The 18721-nt window shown below is 42.3% G+C and overlaps 1 protein-coding gene across 1 annotated transcript in view; it reads right to left on the bottom strand.

The window, feature by feature from the left end:
• MAMDC2 (MAM domain containing 2) overlaps positions 1 to 18721 on the bottom strand; it is a 164265-nt gene that overhangs the window by 54979 nt on the left and 90565 nt on the right. The window contains exons 6-8 of the mRNA XM_052645189.1: positions 15999 to 16255; positions 12236 to 12329; positions 2794 to 2937 (exon numbers count right to left, since the gene is read on the bottom strand). Coding sequence (XP_052501149.1) covers positions 2794 to 2937; positions 12236 to 12329; positions 15999 to 16255 — 495 coding nt within the window. The remainder of the gene's footprint in view (positions 1 to 2793; positions 2938 to 12235; positions 12330 to 15998; positions 16256 to 18721) is intronic.

Genomic DNA, 18721 nt, shown 5'->3' with positions numbered 1-18721 from the left:
CTGTCATAAAACAATTCATGCATATGGTTACCATGGTGCCTGGCCAGGGTGGGCAGTTTTAATCACTGTGCTTCCCCTAACAACTCCCTGCTGAGAGACTTCATACTCATACGGAACTAATAAGCCGCCACCAACCGGAAGAGTTCAGGAAAGGTCCAAAGGAGACACCACGTTTCCATCCACTTCCCAGAATCCCTCTCGCTAACATCCATCTTGGCTGAGCGAAGCATGCACCACCATGAAAGACTCTGAATTAAAATGACTGGCCAAAGACCATCTGGAAACTAATCCCATCACCATAAAAATGGAGACTGCCATGCAGCAGAGCTGTCCTCCTGGGTTCCCTTACCCTACTGCTCTCCAGCCGGGTGCCCTTCCCAATAAAATCTCTTGCTTTGTCAGCAGAATGTGTCTCCTCAGACAATTCTTTTCCGAGTGTTAGACAAGAGCCCAGTGTCGGGCCCTGGAAGGGATCCCCCTTCCTGCAACACAATGACCAGTGGAGTGGGAGAGGTTGCAGGGTCTGGCAGTCCTGAGGGGTAAAGGGTAGGGGTGGTTTATGTATCCAGGCAGAGCTTACTCTCTTGGTCATATGTTAAACTGGATCCTAAAAAGCAGGTTTTTAATCAGATAGACCCTCTCAGGTGCTGAATATCTGATTTTCCCCTACTTCTTTTAAATAACATAAAAAAATAGGATCAAGAACCTCCCCTACCACCTGCTCTACCACCCCCATGGTAAACTTAAAACAGGTCCTTGTGTCTTACAAAGATGGGGCAGAAAGAAAAAGCCTAATATCTTACTTTTTTTCCCCTTTCCTTTTTCTGAGCCTCCTCCATCAGTTCTCTTTTGGGAGCAGTCTTTGGTATACAGTTTAGTTTCATTTAACCTGGCAAAAGCTTCTTTGGTAATTTCATGAGTGTTGTTATGGACTGAATTATGTCCCCTCCCCAACCCTAATTCATATGCTGAAGTTTTAACCCCCAATGTGACCATATTTGGTGATGGGGCATTTAAGGAGGCAATTTAAGGTTAAATGAGTTACAAAGTCAAGGCTTTAACACCTATGCAACTGGTGTCCTTGTAAGAAGAGGAAGAAACAACATCTCTCTCTCGTCTCCCAACCCCTCCGCCCCCGCCCCCGCCCCCATCTCCCCCTGTGCATACACAGAGGAAAGGCCATATGAAGACACAGTGAGAAGGTGCCCTGTCCAAGTCAGGAAGAGATATCTCACCAGAAACCAACCCCAGTGGTGCCTTGATTGCGGACTCCCCAGCCTCCATAACTGTGAGAAAACAAACTGTTGTTTAAGTCACCTAGTCTGTGATATTTTGTTATGGAAGCCTGAGCAGACTAACACAGGTAGCCATACACCGGCCAGAGTAATCTTTTTAAGTCTAAATTTAATCCTTCACTGCTCTACTTAAAACCTATCAATAGCTTCTCATTTCCTTTATAGTAAAATCCCAGTTGCTTACTCTGGCCTGCCACATCTATGGCCTACCTCCCTTTCTAACTTCATTTTACTTTACTTTCCTCTCAATGGTGCAGCCACACTAACCTAATTCCTGGCAGTGTCTGGCTCTTTCCAAACTCCAGGCCCTCAGAGATGCTGTTCCTTCTGCCTGGGTTGCTCCCATTCTTCCAGCTAAAACCCACTTCTCTGAATCTTCGACCAAAAGGAGGTTCTTTATTCTCTCTCAGCTAACTCTTTATTTCTTTCACAGCACACACCACAATTTGTAATCACGTGTCTATCTGTATATATGTTTGTCGTGTTTTTCTTGCCCACTGAAATAATGGTCAGCCAGTGAGGGTGGGATACATACCTGATTTGTTCACTATCATATCCCCCCAGGGGTTAGGCTGGCCAAGGTCAGAATAGGTGTTTATTCTGTAATTCTTTAAGTTTTGCAACCTCTCAGCAAAGAATATAAAATTACAAGTATAAAATTGCAAGCACCTGGTGAAAGTGAGGGGCCCTGAAACCAGCTTCATCAGCTTTCTGGTAAGTCACCCCCATACCCAGTATATAAATATTAATTAGACAGTAACCCTTTGAGAACAAGCCCTTTCCCTCAGTCTCTACTGGAGTGGACTTCACAAGGGCTGTCTTTATGGTGATAGATAATCCTTCCACTGGGGGAGCTCACACTGATTTCTAAGAGCTTCGTGTAGGCCCATCCATCAAGTGCCCACCCAATACTTCCCAACAGCTGTGATAGCTTTTATGTCCCACCATGTATTATTTACTGCAGTAAAACACATATAACACAAAATTTAGCATTTTAACCATTTTAAAGAGTGCAATGCAGTGGCATTTGGTACTTTCACAATGACTGTGCAACCACTATTACCCACTTCCAGAATATTTTCATTACCTCAAAAGAAAATTCTATACCCATTGAATAGTCACTCCCCACCCCCTCTCCCTAGCCCCTGGGAACCGTTAATCTGCTCTCTGTTTCTATGGATTTGCCTTTTCTGGATATCTCATGTAATTGGAATCTAATAGGTTTTTAAAGGTACTTCTCTATCTAAAGTGAAGAGCAATTTCCAAAGGTTTGACTACTTAATTAACTGGTAAATACATCTGCTAGCACAGCAACTTGAATTTCAGTTTTGAAAAACGGTCAAACCCAAGATTACCTATTGTCTTTGCTTCTTCACAGCTGTCCCCCCACCACCCTCCTCTTTCAAGCTGGTGTCTTGGTGAGAACAACTGGAAAATGGAGCATGAATACTAACCCCCACCCCCACCACAACATCCCACACAACAGACTCTGATTTACCTAGGCCTGAAGTGTGGTCTCCTGCCCGATACATGTTTGGTTTTACTTTCACTCGGGTCCAGCCTGAACCTTCTTTGTCTTGGTAAAAGTTGCAGAGGTCTTCCTCAAAATTGCAGCTTGCTTCTAGGGCACTAAAAGGACGCTCTGAGCAAAGGAAAATCAAAGTTAAAGTAGGCCAAACCCAAGGATCTCAAAGGATGACAACTGATTGACAAATATGTACACATTTGTACTAGGGGAGCTTGGAGAAGCAACACACAACAAAAATATTTTTACCCTAATGGCATGCTGACAGGTTAGCATCAAACCCACGTTTCAGCATGACAGGAAAATTGTTCTTTTCCTCCCTCAAGGGGTAGAAAGAAGGAGCTCTGTTCACATTGGCTACAAAAAACCCAAAGGACCAGACTTCAAAAGAAATTCCCTTTCCTGATATAAAGACTGAGAGCATTTATTCACATACTTCTTCACAAATCAAATTTCACTCATACAAAATTAAAAAGAAAGAGAAAAAGTACGGATTTTATAGAATTCTTAATTTCTTTCTGACAGATATATAGAAATAATATTTTCCAGAAATAATTTTCCTTTGTTGATCAATCTCTATGTCAGAAGCACAGCCACTGTCTGTTTATAATTGACGTTAGTAGCAGGAGCTGATTTGCTGGAAGAGAATCATTATTCAGTATAAATCACACTGTTCAAACACCGATTCTGTCACTGGTTCTGCTTTTATTTTGGCTTTTGATGAATTCTGGTGTCATTTACTCTGGTCTATAAACATCACCTCATCCCAGATTACCTGGAGGAAATGGAACAAAAAGGTTTCTGCTCTTTCAAAAATAATCTGGTCCTGGCAACAAGTAACTCTAAACCTCACTGTTCATATTGCCCACTGAGTCCAGAGGGGATGAGACTGCAGCGGTCTGGGACACACTCACTGTAGCCAAGTATAATCTTATTCTGCATGCTGACATATACTGGCTTAACCTTTTAGAGCCAGAGACAGCATTGTTTTGAATAAGCAGAAAATTATCTTTAGACTCAGTGGTAAAGAATTCGCCTGCAATGCAGGAAATGCAGGAGGCAAGGGTTTGATCCCTGGTCCAGAAAGATCCCCTGAAGGAGGAAATGGCAACCTAATCTAGTATTCTTGCCAGGGAAATTTCATAGATGGAGGAGCCTGACAGGCTACAGTCCATTGGGTCACAAAAGTGCTGGACATGACTGAGTGACTAAGCACACACAACCTTTTAGGGCCACAGGTAGCACTGTTCTGAATAAGTGGAAAATTATCTCTGGAGAATCACTTGAGTTCTAGGCATGGGAATCTGATGAAACAGAGAGCTGTTTAGGGACAAAGACTCACTATTCTCTCAATTTGTCAATATTCAAAGCAAGAAAACATTCCAGTGGTCTGAGGAGCTGGCCCAACTAAGTGGATAAAAGACACATGACAACCAAATGCTACAAGGGATCCAAGACTCCATCTTGGTCGAGGAAAACAAACAGCTGTAGAAGACTTTATTGGGGCAATTGGTGAAATTAGCATATGGACTATAGATTAATTGATAATATTGTATCAGTGTTAAATTTCTTGAATTTTATAATTATCCCATAGCATGTTGGAGAATGTCTCTGGTTTTAGAAAATACCTAATGAAGTATTTAATGGTAAAGTGAAGTGAGGTTGCTCAGTCATGTCCGACTCTTTGCGACCCCATGGACTGTAGCCTACCAGGCTTGAGGAGCCTCACAGTCCATGGAATTTTCCAGGCAAGAGTACTGGAGTGGGTTGCCATTTCCTTCTCCAGGGGATCTTCCCAACCCAGGGATCAAACCCGGGTCTGCTGCACTGCAGGCAGACGCTTTACCATCTGAGCCACCAGGGAAGCCTTTTAATGGTAAAGGGACATAATATCTATAACCTATTCTTAAATGGTTGATAAAGCAAATATAGATTTGGCAAAATCTACATTTGTAGATCTGGGTGAAGAGTATATGGGAGTTCCTTATCATAATCTTGGAAATTGTGTCAGAGTTTAAAATGATACAAAAGTAAAGAGTTTTAAAAATGCTAAATTAGAAAGAAAAGTAAGTAACTAACCACAATACAAAAAAAGAATAGGAAGAAAATGCTCCTACATAACTGGAATCTGATCATATCTGAGACAATATGCCTTAGCAATCGTACAAGGAGAGGCCCCTGAAGAACTAGATAGAAGGAAAGAAAGAGAATTTTCAGTGCTCTAAGACTGGTGGTAACCCACTGCTCTGCCTGACTCTGTCAGCGTCAAGTTGAATCTTGAAGCTGTGCAGATAAAGTCATGAAGATATACATTTGAAAATGATTATGACAACATGCAAACAAAGATCCTTTGACATCCCCCCACAGAGATCTGAGCCCATGGGAAACCCCATAATGGTCTTCAGTCTTAGTCACCCCTCTTCAACCTGGTAATGAAAAAGCAGATGGAAATTCAGACCTACAGATAGCCACTCAGATAAGAAAATAGGGCAGCACTCCCAAAAGCCATGAATAAAGAGAGTGGAAGGTCAGTGACATTACGCATCAGGAATATATCCCAAGGATAATCTTCTTGGTCATCCAAAAGAGATCCATAACCCATTTCCTAGGTGTGTGGGAGGAGGTGAGAGGTGATAGTAAAACTTGTAAGTAAGCAAGGCTCTGTTGTCTCCATAGTGACAAACTGAGTCACACAGAGAAGATTTTTCTGAGGACACAGTTATATTCTTTTGCTAAACACTTAGTCCTAGCAGTGGATTTGTTGGGGGTCCTGAGACAGTTTTCTGATAAAAAGAAAACCTCAAAAGCATAACTCGAAACCTAAATCTTTTTTAACTAGAATGCTTATTCTAGCATAAGACACTATCTAATTCCTGAAGATGGGGGCCAGAGGGCTTATTATATATGACCTAAAGTGAGATCCCCAAACACATGACGTGAATGAAAAGCCTTTGCTTCAGGCTTGTTTCAGAAGTATGTGTCAAGTGGCGATTGAATTTGAGGAGTGTTAATAACATATTTGAAGCATAGGAAGGAATCAGAGGAAATTGGAAGCTCCTGAGCATCAGTTGATCACCCTGTCCCATCAAAAAGAAAAAGAAAAAGTTCTCTTTGAGCCTCACAATGTACCATTTAGTTAATTACTTGATTTCCAATGTTTGAACTTTTTAGAATCAGGAGGCTCTGAAGATAAACTAATCTGATAGAGGGAGAAGATAAACTAGTCTCCATTGGAGAAGAATGGTTGGGAATATTTTTCATCTTTTCCTCTGCTTCATGGAGTTCATAGAGATGAACTCAGTATCAGTCCTTGAGATCTAAGAAGCTTATCAGCCCCTGTAGTGCTAGAGAGACTTTGGGTGTGGTGCTCTTTAGACTGTTAGACTTGCGCAGTAGCTCTTATTTTAGCACAGGCCAGCCTAAAAGCAACCTACTCCAGTACTCTTGCCTGGGAAATCCCATGGATGGAGGAGCCTGGTGGGCTGCAGTCCATGGGGTCGCTAAGAGTCGGACATGACTGAGCGTCTTCACTTTCACTTTTCACTTTCATGCACTGGAGAAGGAAATGGCAACCCACTCCAGTGTTCTTGCCTGGAGAATCCCAGGGACAGGGGGAGCCTGGTGGGCTGCCGTCTACAGGGTCACACAGAGTCGGACAGGATTGACGTGACTCAGTGGCAGTAGCAGCCTGAAAGCAGGCTGGGACAGCTCAAAGCTGGCAAGGGAATACAGCGAGTGGGACCTAGCACCAGACTGAGGAATCACGACGGAGCAGGGCTGGGCCACTGATGAGGCTGTGGAGATGCTTGAAGGCCTCTGAGTTAAGGAAGACTGTGACACCTGCAGCTGTAGCCTAGGCAACAACTGGAGCCACATTTCCACACCAGACAAGAGGTCTAGGCAGTGTGTTGTTGGTGAACAGTCACTTTTGGGACTTAGGCCCACAAAGACATCCTTTTAGAGGTATATCTGTGAGTGTTAGTACCCTCCCAGAGCCTGGCCTGGGTGTGGGGTGGATCCAAGGCCAGAGAGGAAGCTAGGTCTGTATATGGCAGAGACTGGAGGTCTCTGTTTGGCAGCTGGGCATTAAGGAAGCATTTCTAGAAGTGAGAAGTGAGTGGAATCACCTGTTAGGTATTCAAGGACTTACAGATTAAAAGGAGAGCTTATTCCTATGGTCTAGATTCTGGGTCAAATGTGGTGGATAGGGAGTTTTCAGATGGGAGAGGCCTGGAAAGGGAAGGGCTGTAACTCAAGCTAGGAGGGATGGGGTAAGGTCTCACTATACTCTGTAAGCATCCTCAGGAAATATCTGGGGGGATGACAAGCAGCTGGTGCTTAATACCTGTGACTCTGAGATAGGTCTCAGGTCTGGGAAACTAGATTAATCTAAGAGCAACCAGATGGTGGGAACAAGATGCTTCATATGTTGAAGTAATTCCTGTCTCAACCTACTAGGGAGATGAGGGAAGAAAATGTCAGATCCAGCTGGGAAAAGCAGAGACAATAAGTCTGGAGGTAACCAAGATAAAGAAAAAAATGTTGGTACCTATTATGAAACAGAAGGACATAAACTATTTGTGAAATGTAAACGAAAGTAGGAAAACTAGAAGGTTCAGCCTCTAAGACTCAGAATCTAGCCAACAGGTGCTTAATGAAGGGCACAAAACAGGCTCCAGCTTACACATTCATCGAGGCAGTGCCCTTTGCTGGTTCTCTTTAGTTTCTATCTGACTCCCTGTTCTCTAGGGAATGAATGGGAGTATTTTGAAAATTATGTAAATAATATTAGGTCTCACACCAAGCATTTTCTGTGTGCCATACTGTTTCAGGTCTATCACAGACATTATTAAATCATCAATCTTCCTGACAATTCTATGAAACAGGTTCTTCCATCCTTGTCCCATAGACATGAAAACAGTCTCAGAGACATTGGGTAACAAGCTGAAGGTCACACAGCTTGTAAATGGCAGAGTAGGGATGTGAGTCCAAAGTCCTGGTTCTTAAGCACAATACTTTGATTATGCAGTTAAACCATTTAAAGGAAAGCTGGTATACTAGGAAATTCTGAAGACCAATAGGGAACCTAGGTTAACTATATAAAAATGTGATTCCCTGGTAGTCCCTATGGAGGAAGGGTCTTTATCTGGGCTGGATTTCACAGACTAAGGGGTCACCATCTCTCTTAACAAATGGTCCTTATTTTGCTGGAATCTTTCTTTTCTTTTCATCAGTCAGTAGAAAAGAGTTCACATATATTCTGTATCTTGGTGGTTCAGTAGATTCTATCACTTTCCAGCTGCAGCTTTACTCCACTTCCTATCCAGTATAGATGCTAAATAAACACCTCTTCTTCTATATGCATAACTTGGAAATATTTTTTAAAGTTCAATGTAAATGTCCAGTGACTGAGAAGAGAAACTTTCTAAAAATAATGTTAAAGAGGTTGTAAAATTATTATTAACATCACTGAAACATTAACTGATGGAATTAGGGAGCAATCATATTTAGAGAAGCAAAACCAATTTGGTTTCTGTGTTCTGCCAAATTTAGAGACTCTTAATTTTTGATTACTGTTAGGATTTAATCATTTTAATTAGAGCATATAAATATGTAAATCAAGTCTGTTCTGTTTCACTAGTTTTGTTTTTTTTAAAGTAGAATTAGTTAAAACTAATATTTGATTTCAGCTAATTAGTAAGTTTCTCTGTAATTTGGAGGTAACAATTTAGCTTGAGTGAAAAATATTCTAAGCTCCTTTGCTTATAGAATATATTAGAAACTGGGGGCACTCTCTGTCCCCCTTCTGATGTCTATGTCAGAAGCTTTCTCTGTCCCTTTTTATCCTCTAATAAAACTCTGCTTCACAAAAGCTCTTGAGTGATCAAGCCTGGTCCCTGGTCCCGAAGATAAATCTTTGGAGATCAAGAATCCAATACCGTTCACCATAAGATATCATCTTGGGGGCTTGTCTGGGATCTTCAGGACAAGCTTTCAGCTTTTCAACCTCCTCATCAACTGAAGGCTTCCCATGGTGGGTTTCTTTACTTCAAGGAAAGGACTTTCTTCAACTCTGTAAATATCTTCACCAACAGCAATCGTATGTGACACCTCTTCTTGATCTGATGATATCTAACAATCCTAAGATGGACTGATGTAACTATGGACATAATACGAATTTGTGACTGTTTTGCCCCATAAAATCCAGAGGAAGCGATGGTATGCAACTTTTGAGGCTGGGTCATAAAAGGTGCTACAGCTTCCTCCTGGTTCTCTTGGAACATGGCTTCGCCGGAAGTCAGCCAGCAATGAAGTCTGACAACCCTGAGACCACCTTTCTGGAGAGATCATGTGTAAGTGGTTCAGGAGACAGGCCTAACTGAGCTCCCAGACAACTGCCAGCAGCAACTGCCAGTCACGTTTATGAGTCAGCACCAAAACACTCTTTTCATGGTTTTTTTAATCTTTTGTGAAGAAAAGGCCTTTTGCTTAAGAAGGAAAAGGGAAATTTTATGGAAACCTGTGAGGATGCAATAGAAGAGGTCGAGAAGGCTGAACAGGAAGGAGGCTGGCAATTCCAGAATGCCTTGGTAGAAGGGACTGCTCAACTATCTCCCCCTAGAATTTCTTCCATCTCTGGGTCACTCCAGAAAAGATTAAAAGTCCTGAAGAGAGTTTGGTTGGCCCCAACTTGAGGCATCTGACAGCTCTTTGGTTGATCCAGGTGATCAGATTTGCAAAGATGTAAAATTTACCAAGACCCGTGGTTGGTATAGGTGTGTAGAAACAGGCATTCTCACATGTGACTGTTGCAAGTAAGTTGTCTTGGCTTTTTCTGGAGGCCGATAGTACCCTAAGATACACACACACACCACAAACACACACATATTCTTAAGGACATACTCTTCAATCAAGATATTTCACAATGTAGAATTTTTCTAAGAGAAAAAAAATTTAGTTAATTGAGTGATGATATAGATAATTGGTTATTTTATTATTGCTTGGAATAGCAACATTTGTTATTGTTGTTCAGGAGCTAAGCCAAGTCATGGCCGACTCTTTGCAACCCATGGACTGCAGCATGCTAGGTTACTCTGTCCCCAGCTATCTCCTGGAGTTTGTTCAAATTCCTGTTCACTGAGTCAGTAATTCTATCCAACCATATCATCCTCTGTCTTCCCCTTCTCCTCCTGCCTCCAATCTTTCCCAGCATCAGGGACTTTTCCAATGAGTCTACACTTCGCATCAAGTGGCCTAAGTTTTGGAGCTTCAGCTTCAGCATCAGTCCTTCCAATGAATATTCAGGGTTGATCTCCTTTAGGACTGACTATTCTGGTCTCCTTGCAGCCCAAGGGACCCTCGAGAGTCTCCTCCAGCACCACAGTTCAACAGCACCAAGTCTTTGGCTCTCAGCCTTCTTTATGGTCCAACTCTCATATCCATACACAAGTACTGGGAAAAAACCATAGCTTTGACTATATAGACCTTTACTGGCAAAGAGATATCTCTGCTTTTTAATATGCTGTCTGGGTTTGTCATTGCTTTTCCTCCTAGGAGCAAGCATCTTTTAATTTCATGGCTGCGATCACTGTCTGCAGTGATTTTGGAGCCCAAGAAAACAAAATCTGTCCCTGCTGCCACTTTTTCCCCTCTATTTCCCTGAAATGATGGGACTGGTTGTCATGATCTTAGCTTTTTTAATGTTGAGTTTCAACCTAGCTTTTTCACTCTCCTCTTTTACTCACATCAAGAAGTTCTTTAGTTCCTCTTCAATTTCTGCCATTAGAGTGCTATCACCTGCATATCTGAGGTTGCAAAATTGGAATGTCCTAATCGTCCAACAGTAGGAAACTGTTTAAATAAATGATGATAAAGCCATATGCTAGAGTGCTTTATAGCCATTAGAAATTACGATGTAGTCCCATATTTGTTTACATAGATACATGTCCATTATGTACTGTTATATGAAAAAAAGCAAGTTATATATAATATGTATAGTATGACCTTATTTTTGTAAAAATAGATACATACATATATGCACATTAAAAAAAGAATATATTCAAAACTATATTAGAGACCAACTCTATCTTAAGCGAAAGTTACACTACCAAAACCAAATTCAAAAATTTACTTCCCACACTCCAAAACCCAGAACAAAGTCTCCTTAATAGGATGGATGACCACTGTGTCTCCCTGGGGCCTCTCAAGGAAACAAATTCATTAAAAGGTAAGGTCAACTGCATTTATTTGTGCATGCGTGCATGCTAAGTCACTTCAGTTGTATCCAACTTTGCGACTCTATGGGCTATAGTCCACCAGTGCTCTGTCCATGGGATTTTTCAGGCAAGAATACTGGAGCGAGTTGCCATGCCCTCCTCCAGGGGATCTTCCCGACTCAGGGATCAAACCCACGTCTCTTATGTCGCCTGCACTGACAGGAAGGCATTTATCTGGATTATCAATTATAGTGTCACCCTTCTAATTCTAAAGTATTTGTTTTCTAATTCACTTTGAATTGATTTGCTTACCTATTTCCCAGAAAGTAAAAATTCCCCCTCTTTTTACAAACACAAAGTTTACGGAAATTACAAAATTGGTCATGATAAAATTATGTGAGCATTCACTTAGAAAGAGAAATTGAATACATACCCTGACGTCAAAACCATCATACAGATGTATGCTCCTGCTGCTAAGTCACTTCAGTCATGCCCGACTCTGTGCAACCCCATAGACGGCAGCCCACCAGGCTCCCCTGTCCCTGGGATTCTCCAAGCAAGAACACTGGAGTGGGTTGCCATGTCCTTCTCCAATGCATGAAAGTGAAAAGTGAAAGTGAAGTTGCTCAGTTGTGTCCAACTGTTAGTGACCCCATGGACTGCAGCCCACCAGGCTCCTCCGTCCATGGGATTTTCCAGGCAAGAGTACAGGAGTGGGTTGCCATTACCTTCTCTGATACAGATATATGCCAAATACTAACATCTTTAAACAGGAGGACATTTAAAAATTAGGTTCATAAAATTAGAAAGAGTTCTTATAATTCTACTCAGTAGATTTTGAGAGTTTTTTCTGTCTACTCTACACACATGTCTATGGACCCAAGATTTAGTTTAAAGAGAAAGATGGAATGGGTGGGGGGAGTTATTTAATTTTAATTTCTTAGTACGTAGAGAAGATAAAATCTCCTTAACTCAGGAAAACTGACCTCTGGTGTCAGGAAAATCAGTTTCATTCTGTGAGAGGAAAAAAAAGAGTAAAACAACAGAGAAATGACTATTTGGCTAAATAATTTTTTAAGGATGAGATAAAAAAGGAAAAGAAGAGGAAATTAGAAGGAATTAAAGCAAGTCCTGACCACAGGCATCTGTTGAGAAAGGAAAATCCCAAATGGGAAGAAGAAGAAAAAGAGAACGCTTACCTGTCTGATTTTGGCAGTGAACAGGAGAGAAAGAAATATCATCCAGGGCCACATACCCTCCTTTAGGACCATTGAAGGCAACTTCAAAAATAACCTGCAAAGGAGAAAGACATGTTACTTGTTTACATATTTTCTTTTAGGCTTAAATGCTTGTAACTATGACTTAAAATGGTGTGTTGGTTGAGCCAGGTATATAGGTATTTGAGCAGCTTCCCTCCCTCACAGTTTCTTCGGGGGAGAGTGACTACTAAGCCTTAAGTTGCAGTTTATTGGTGGAATTTTCCCCCTCCCTTGTGCGTCAAAGTGCCTATATCACTTGCTGATAGAACTGCAGACTCAATAATCTGTTTTATGAACTTCAATTAAAGAGGCAGCATGCTGCTTGCAGAAGGCGATCCTGCCCTTCACAGAGCCCTAAGCCCTTTCCAGGTTCTCTTTATCATGCATAAAATTCTATGTCCATCTGGACAAAGATGCAGCAATCAGAGATGATTACCTGATGCCTAAGGCAGAATCAGGCCTAGAACTCCAGTGTACAAATGCTAGGATTTCGGCATATCCTGACATGCTCAAATAGAGAGAAGATGGGATTATTAATGAGTTCAGGCCCCTTTAGTTATACTGTCTTCTCTGCCACCAGCTTTGAGTTCAATGGATGACTTTCTGCTTTCCATGGGGATCAAGTATGGTGAGCACAACACTCACCTGTGTTGGGAAAACCACCGAAATATGCAGACTACCCTGCTGGATTGATAACATAAGATACGCTGTTGAGCAGGGGTGGAAATCCAAGTGCCCACCCAGGCCAGTTACATAATGTAAATGCGTGATATGGGTTTCATCTGATGTAGCAGGAAATGGTGTGAAATGGAGAGCCAGGCTCATCTACTGGGAGCAGCTGCTACTTAGCCTTGTCAGTTGCTGGCAGGTGCGAATTTAGGCCTAACATGCCTGGACGCACTAAATTGTCAAGAGGACTTGATCACTAGATTTTTATTTGAAATCTTCAGATTTTTCAATGTTGACAATTCATTCAAAAACTAAAACAAATATGTGTGCAAAATAAAACCAAACAAATACCACTATAGCAGCTAGACAAATCACTATAGGCTAGATCTGATCCATAGGCCTCTAGTCTTCACCCTCTGCTAAGGAGAATGGTGTCTTAGAGGCAGACAGACCAGAGTTCAAATCCTGTTGTGGTCACTTTACTAGGTGACCTTGGGGAAATAGCTAACCCTTTCAGAGAAACACTTTTCTTGTTATAAAATAGACATTTTAACATCTTCCTTGTAGGACTGTAGATGTGATTAAATGAGATACTGTATATATAGATCCTATGGAGTCAGGTGCATAACAAGCTCTGAACTAAATCCATGCCTTTTTCTCCAGGGTGACCCCCTCCTGAACTGGTATTCATATTTGAGTCTAGTTGGCCACTAATTAACTCTAGTTTGTCCCTTTTATCCTCTAGGTCTCAACTTCTTAATTTTTGAGAAAAGAGTTTGGATAAGATTGTCCGTTTCAGTTTGACAACAATGGTCCTTAGACACTTGGCCTCTCCAAAATCTAAGACAACCCTGGAAGTTTGTCTCTGGCAATGGAGAAAGGGCTGAGAACCAAGGGGACAGATTTGGGTGAATGAGGAGGAGCTAATTCAGTTTACAAGCTCAACATAGGCCTATGACATTTCATTTTCAAGGTGATAAAGCCAACAACAGATTGATTTTACTGACTGATCAAAATACCCTTACTGAATAAGGATATTTCCAATCATAATTAGCAAATCACAGCCTCTGTGTCATTGTGTTCTCTATTGTTCAGATATTTGTCTTCCTTTAAAAAATTCATTTGAGAATATGGGGACATTAAATTCTCTGATTTCCGCAGGGTAAGTTTCTTTTCTCGGAAATTACCAGGAGCCAATAATCCTGATGTAATGAGTCCCAACTGCCAGGGCAAATTCATGCATGTGTGACTCAAAAGGATATGTACTTAAGTTTAGTAGTAAACTTTAGCAGTAAACAGAAATGGTAACTTTTCAAGCATTGATTAAAAAGAAAATTCAGCAAAGTCTCACTCATATAAATGTTGCCCCAGGAGTTTACGGTTGGATGAAAAGAATTTGCAAGGACAACGCCTTCACTGTGCATGTGACTTGTGACTCTAATAGAAGGAAAACTTTCTCAAGCAGCATGTGCATTTCTTTTTCTCCTTGTAACCCAAACTCACAGAAACTTTTCCACTGGGCTGCAAGAGCAAATCAAGGCCTGGCTAGACTTTGGAATAGGAAATAGCACGCATACTACAAAAGTCCCCTCTCTGGGGCTGTCTGGGGTAGGGGGAGTTGGAAGAAGGAAAGGGAGTGGCAGGCACACAGTCTATGGACAGAACACTTCTGAAACCGAGACCCCACCCCAACACTCACTGAAACACCACATCAGGTGAGCAGATGGCACTACTGAAAAGCATCCAGAGGATCATCGGCCTCTTTTGCACTCTAAACGGAACTAGGCAAGATACTGCAAAAAGTGCAAAGTGAAAGCAGGGAATGTTCACAACCTGTGGGGACTAAGACTCTCTTTAGACCCCCAGATCTGCAACCACAGAGCTCCCCTCTTCCTTCAAATTTAAGTCAGATTTAGTGCAGGAAACTTTCTTAGCACCCTGGCACTCCCCAGTGGTGTGACGTAGAACAAAACAGCAAACATCTTGCACTTTGCATTTCCTCCTCTTTCATCTGGAATACGGGGATAATTTTATCTACTTTGTTGGATTGTTGTCAGTACAGAAATACGTGTATGCGTGTGCGTGTGTGTGCGCGTGTGTGTGCTCAGTTGTGTCTGACTCTTTGCAACCCCATGGACTGCAGTCCGCCAGGCTCCTCTGCCCATGGGATTTCCCAGGCACGAATACTGGAGTGGGTTGCCATTTCCTTCTCCAGGGGGTCTTCCCAAATCAGGGACTGAACCCGAGTCTCTTGCGTCTCCTGCACTGGCAGGCAGAATCTTTACCACTGTGTCACCTGGGAAGCCCAGAATACATGTATAGATATGTATTAACATATGCGCTTACAAAAAGGTCTTCAAGGATGAATACCAAGATGTTAGTTCTTTTCTTTGCAGGGCTGGTGTAGGGCGTTTTAGTTTGTTTTGCTTCTCTGAATTTTCTAATTCTTTTGCACTCAACATTTACCACTCATGTAAATGAATAGTTTTAAACCATAAAAAGTTTAGAGGCCCCAAGGCTTGTTTCAAATTAGGGGCAAAATCATGTTTATTTCTGACTTTTATGACGTTATTTATACTGTAAAGGAGAAAAGAAAAAATTAGTCATTTTTAAAGAAAAATTTAGAAGGAGTGTTCCCTCAGGTAAGGGGAACCTTCACAGCTGCTGTCAGGAGCTGAAGTTTGAGAGTGAGATTCACGTAGGAGTTTCACTAATCTCATCTGAACTCACACGACCACAGTGCAAGTTCAGAGGGAGAGTGTGGCCAAGAAATCTAGTTGGTTGACTGGCTTTCCCATATTTGTCTTTATTAAGAAACACTCTTCTAGAAAATGAAGTGATAGAGGAGGAAGGCAGAGAGAATACAGAGGAGGGGAGAAAAGTGGGAAAGGCCAAGGAAGGGAAAAGGGAGACTGAGACTGGACTCAAAGGAGAAGGAGGAATGAGTGTGAGACTGCAGCGTCTCCTGCGCCACGTCTGGGTGTGGTGGCATCTCTGCAGAGTGGCCAGGCCAGGGCACACCAGGCACACCTACCTCCTTGGGGTATGGGGCACTGAACTCCACCTCAGCAAGGTTCCAGACAGCATTCCCTGGGTCGCCCACTTTCCAGATCTCCTCATAGAGGCCAGCTGCATCCCTCGTGTACACAGAGAAGATGTTGCCATTCCTCTGCTGGAGTTGGTAATAAAATGACAGGCAGCCAGACATGGGGGCCGTGGTCATCGGGGAGATGAGCTGGGCCACCTCCTGGAAGTGCTTGATGTAGACAGAGTCCACGTACATGTAATGGCCTGAAATCGCACAGAGAAAACAACCTAAGACAGGGAGACAGATTCTCAGACGCAACTACACAATTTGGCATTTACTTCAAAATAACCTGGTGGGGAGAGGAAGAGAGTGAGCTGTAGATGAAAGAAGTTTGGCAACAGGTTGATGAAAGTTGCCGCTGGGAGATAAGTAGCGGAGTTTACTGTGCTCTGCTTAATGTAAGGACCATTCTTTCCCTTTCCTTTACCTTTGATGGAAGTAAAATATACATATAGAAAGGTAGGTATGTCATCTGTAAAGCATTTGAATGTTTATAAGCTGAACACAGTTGAGAAAAAAAGCAGAACGTGACCCCGATGGCTCCTCCAACAAGCCTTCTTTGAGTGATAAGGTTTCTAAGAGCACGCCAAGCGCACCCTCTGTTCTCCTCTACATCTTTGCCACATACATGTAATGTCACTGTGCGTTCTTTCAGTGAAACAAAGATTTCGAATTCAAACTAGATGACAATTTGTACCTCCTTAATAGGGCATGTAGGTCAGTCAACACTGTCGACAGGGTTAGGATTTGGGAAGTTGAACTTGGGACCGAGCCCCCTTCCCTCGATGGCTGGCAAGGCTTTGGTGGACTTCAGACCTAATAGCTGACCTTCATTAGAGGCATTTTGGTAAAATAAAGAAAAAGAGAGGTGGAAGTGGGAGAACCTGGATTTTGGCATTAAACGCACTGGCTTTGAATCCAGCTCTACATCTTATGCCCTGTGACTTTGAGCAAGTTACTGAATATCTCTGGACTTCACTTTCCTGATCTCTAGAATAAGAATCAAATATTTCTCTCACAGGGTTGATCTGAATGTTAAATGAGATTGTGTATGTGAAGTGGTTAGTGTGTACCTGGCACATTGTAATTGCCTAAGATAATTATAATGAAGTGAAGGAATGCCATTGGTGTTTTTATACCATGCACCTCCCTCACGGTACCATTAGTATCAGCAATTTAATTTATTTATTAGTCTAAATTTATTTGAGCTGCAGTGACAGAGGCGTGTGAGGCAATGCAGCTGTGATAGAATGGCCTTTCTATTTATAAGCTCAGAACAATTACAGCTTAATGTCTTTGCTTTTATTACATGGTACCTGGTTTATAATCTTTTCTTTTATCACCAGCAAAATAGCAGTAAGTATATTAGGAAGAATATATGCATTCACATGCTGAACACTTGCTTTGCAGCTAACACACCACCTGGAATGTGGTGGGCCCTCAACAACTGGTGATTCAAAGCAGAAACATGGTCTCAGAACAATCCTCACTGCAATATGGCAGAGGGGAGAGGTGGATAAATCAAAGCTCCTTTCTCCTGGTAGCAAATTGTTCAACCCACTCTGAAAAATCTCCCTGGCTTAAATAGAATTGTCTGACTATCTTGCCAAGCCATGCGACTGTGAATAAACAGAAATCACAAACTCAGATGATCAGAGGAGTCAGTCAGATCAAGTATATGACTGAAGTGGAGTGGGTCAGGGAGAAAATGGAGAGTGACGGATTAGCCGCCAACAGTGGAAATCACATTTCACCAGCAACGGGAAGCAGATATCAAATTTCCCTGAAAAAAATCAGAAAATCTGATAGTGCTGGGTCTGTATTCTTGGCCTGTGACAGCCAGCTGGGGGTGAGGGGTGCTGGCCCTGTGCGTGGACCCGTGCTCCTTCCTGAGAGCCCATCCCTCTACTTCCTGCCGATGCCCTCATATCAGCCAGGGGCTGCAGGCTTCTCCCGCTGAAACTCAAAATCCAGATTTTTCTGGTAAATCCATTGATTTAAAAATGATACCACCCCTATTATTTTGTTAGGGTTACCATAACAGTAACTTAAACTGGATGGCTGAAACTAAAGAAATTTGTTGTTCCACAATTCGGGAGGCTAGAAGTCCAAGGTCAAGGTATGGGAACAATTAGTTTCCTCTGACAGATGTCAGGGAGACCCTGTTCTATGCTTCTCTCCTAGCTTCCATGGCATTGGCAACCTTTGACCCTGACTGATAGATCTCTGCCTTCAGAGATCACATGGTCACATGGTATTCTCCCGTCTAAGCTTGCATCTCTCTGTGGCCACATTTCCCTTTTTTTCATACTGGACTTGGGCGGGGCCAGGGCCCACCCCACTTTAGTATGACCTCATCTTAACCAATTAATCTTCAATGACCCCATTTCCATTCCCCCATTCTGAAGTTCTGGGAGTTAGGACTTTAACATTTGGATTTTGAAGAAATACAATTGAACCTATAACACCTGCCATCACAATTTTTTAAACTCTGTGAGTGCCAAATAAACGTAACTGCAAGACTGGCGGCAGCTGATGAGCTCCCAGTTGGCTGCCTCTGGGGAGGGATTTTAAAGGAAGAATCAGAATGTTGGACTGAGCAGAATCCAGGAACTTCTGATGAGGAGGCAAGGCCACGAGCAGCCCTCCTAAGCTCAGTGTCCTGAAGC

The sequence above is a fragment of the Budorcas taxicolor genome, chromosome 8 (assembly GCF_023091745.1).
Source record: "Budorcas taxicolor isolate Tak-1 chromosome 8, Takin1.1, whole genome shotgun sequence".
Taxonomy (NCBI): Eukaryota; Metazoa; Chordata; class Mammalia; order Artiodactyla; family Bovidae; genus Budorcas; species Budorcas taxicolor.
Note: the sequence above shows the minus strand (reverse complement) of the source record. Positions and strands in the feature narration are given on the sequence as shown.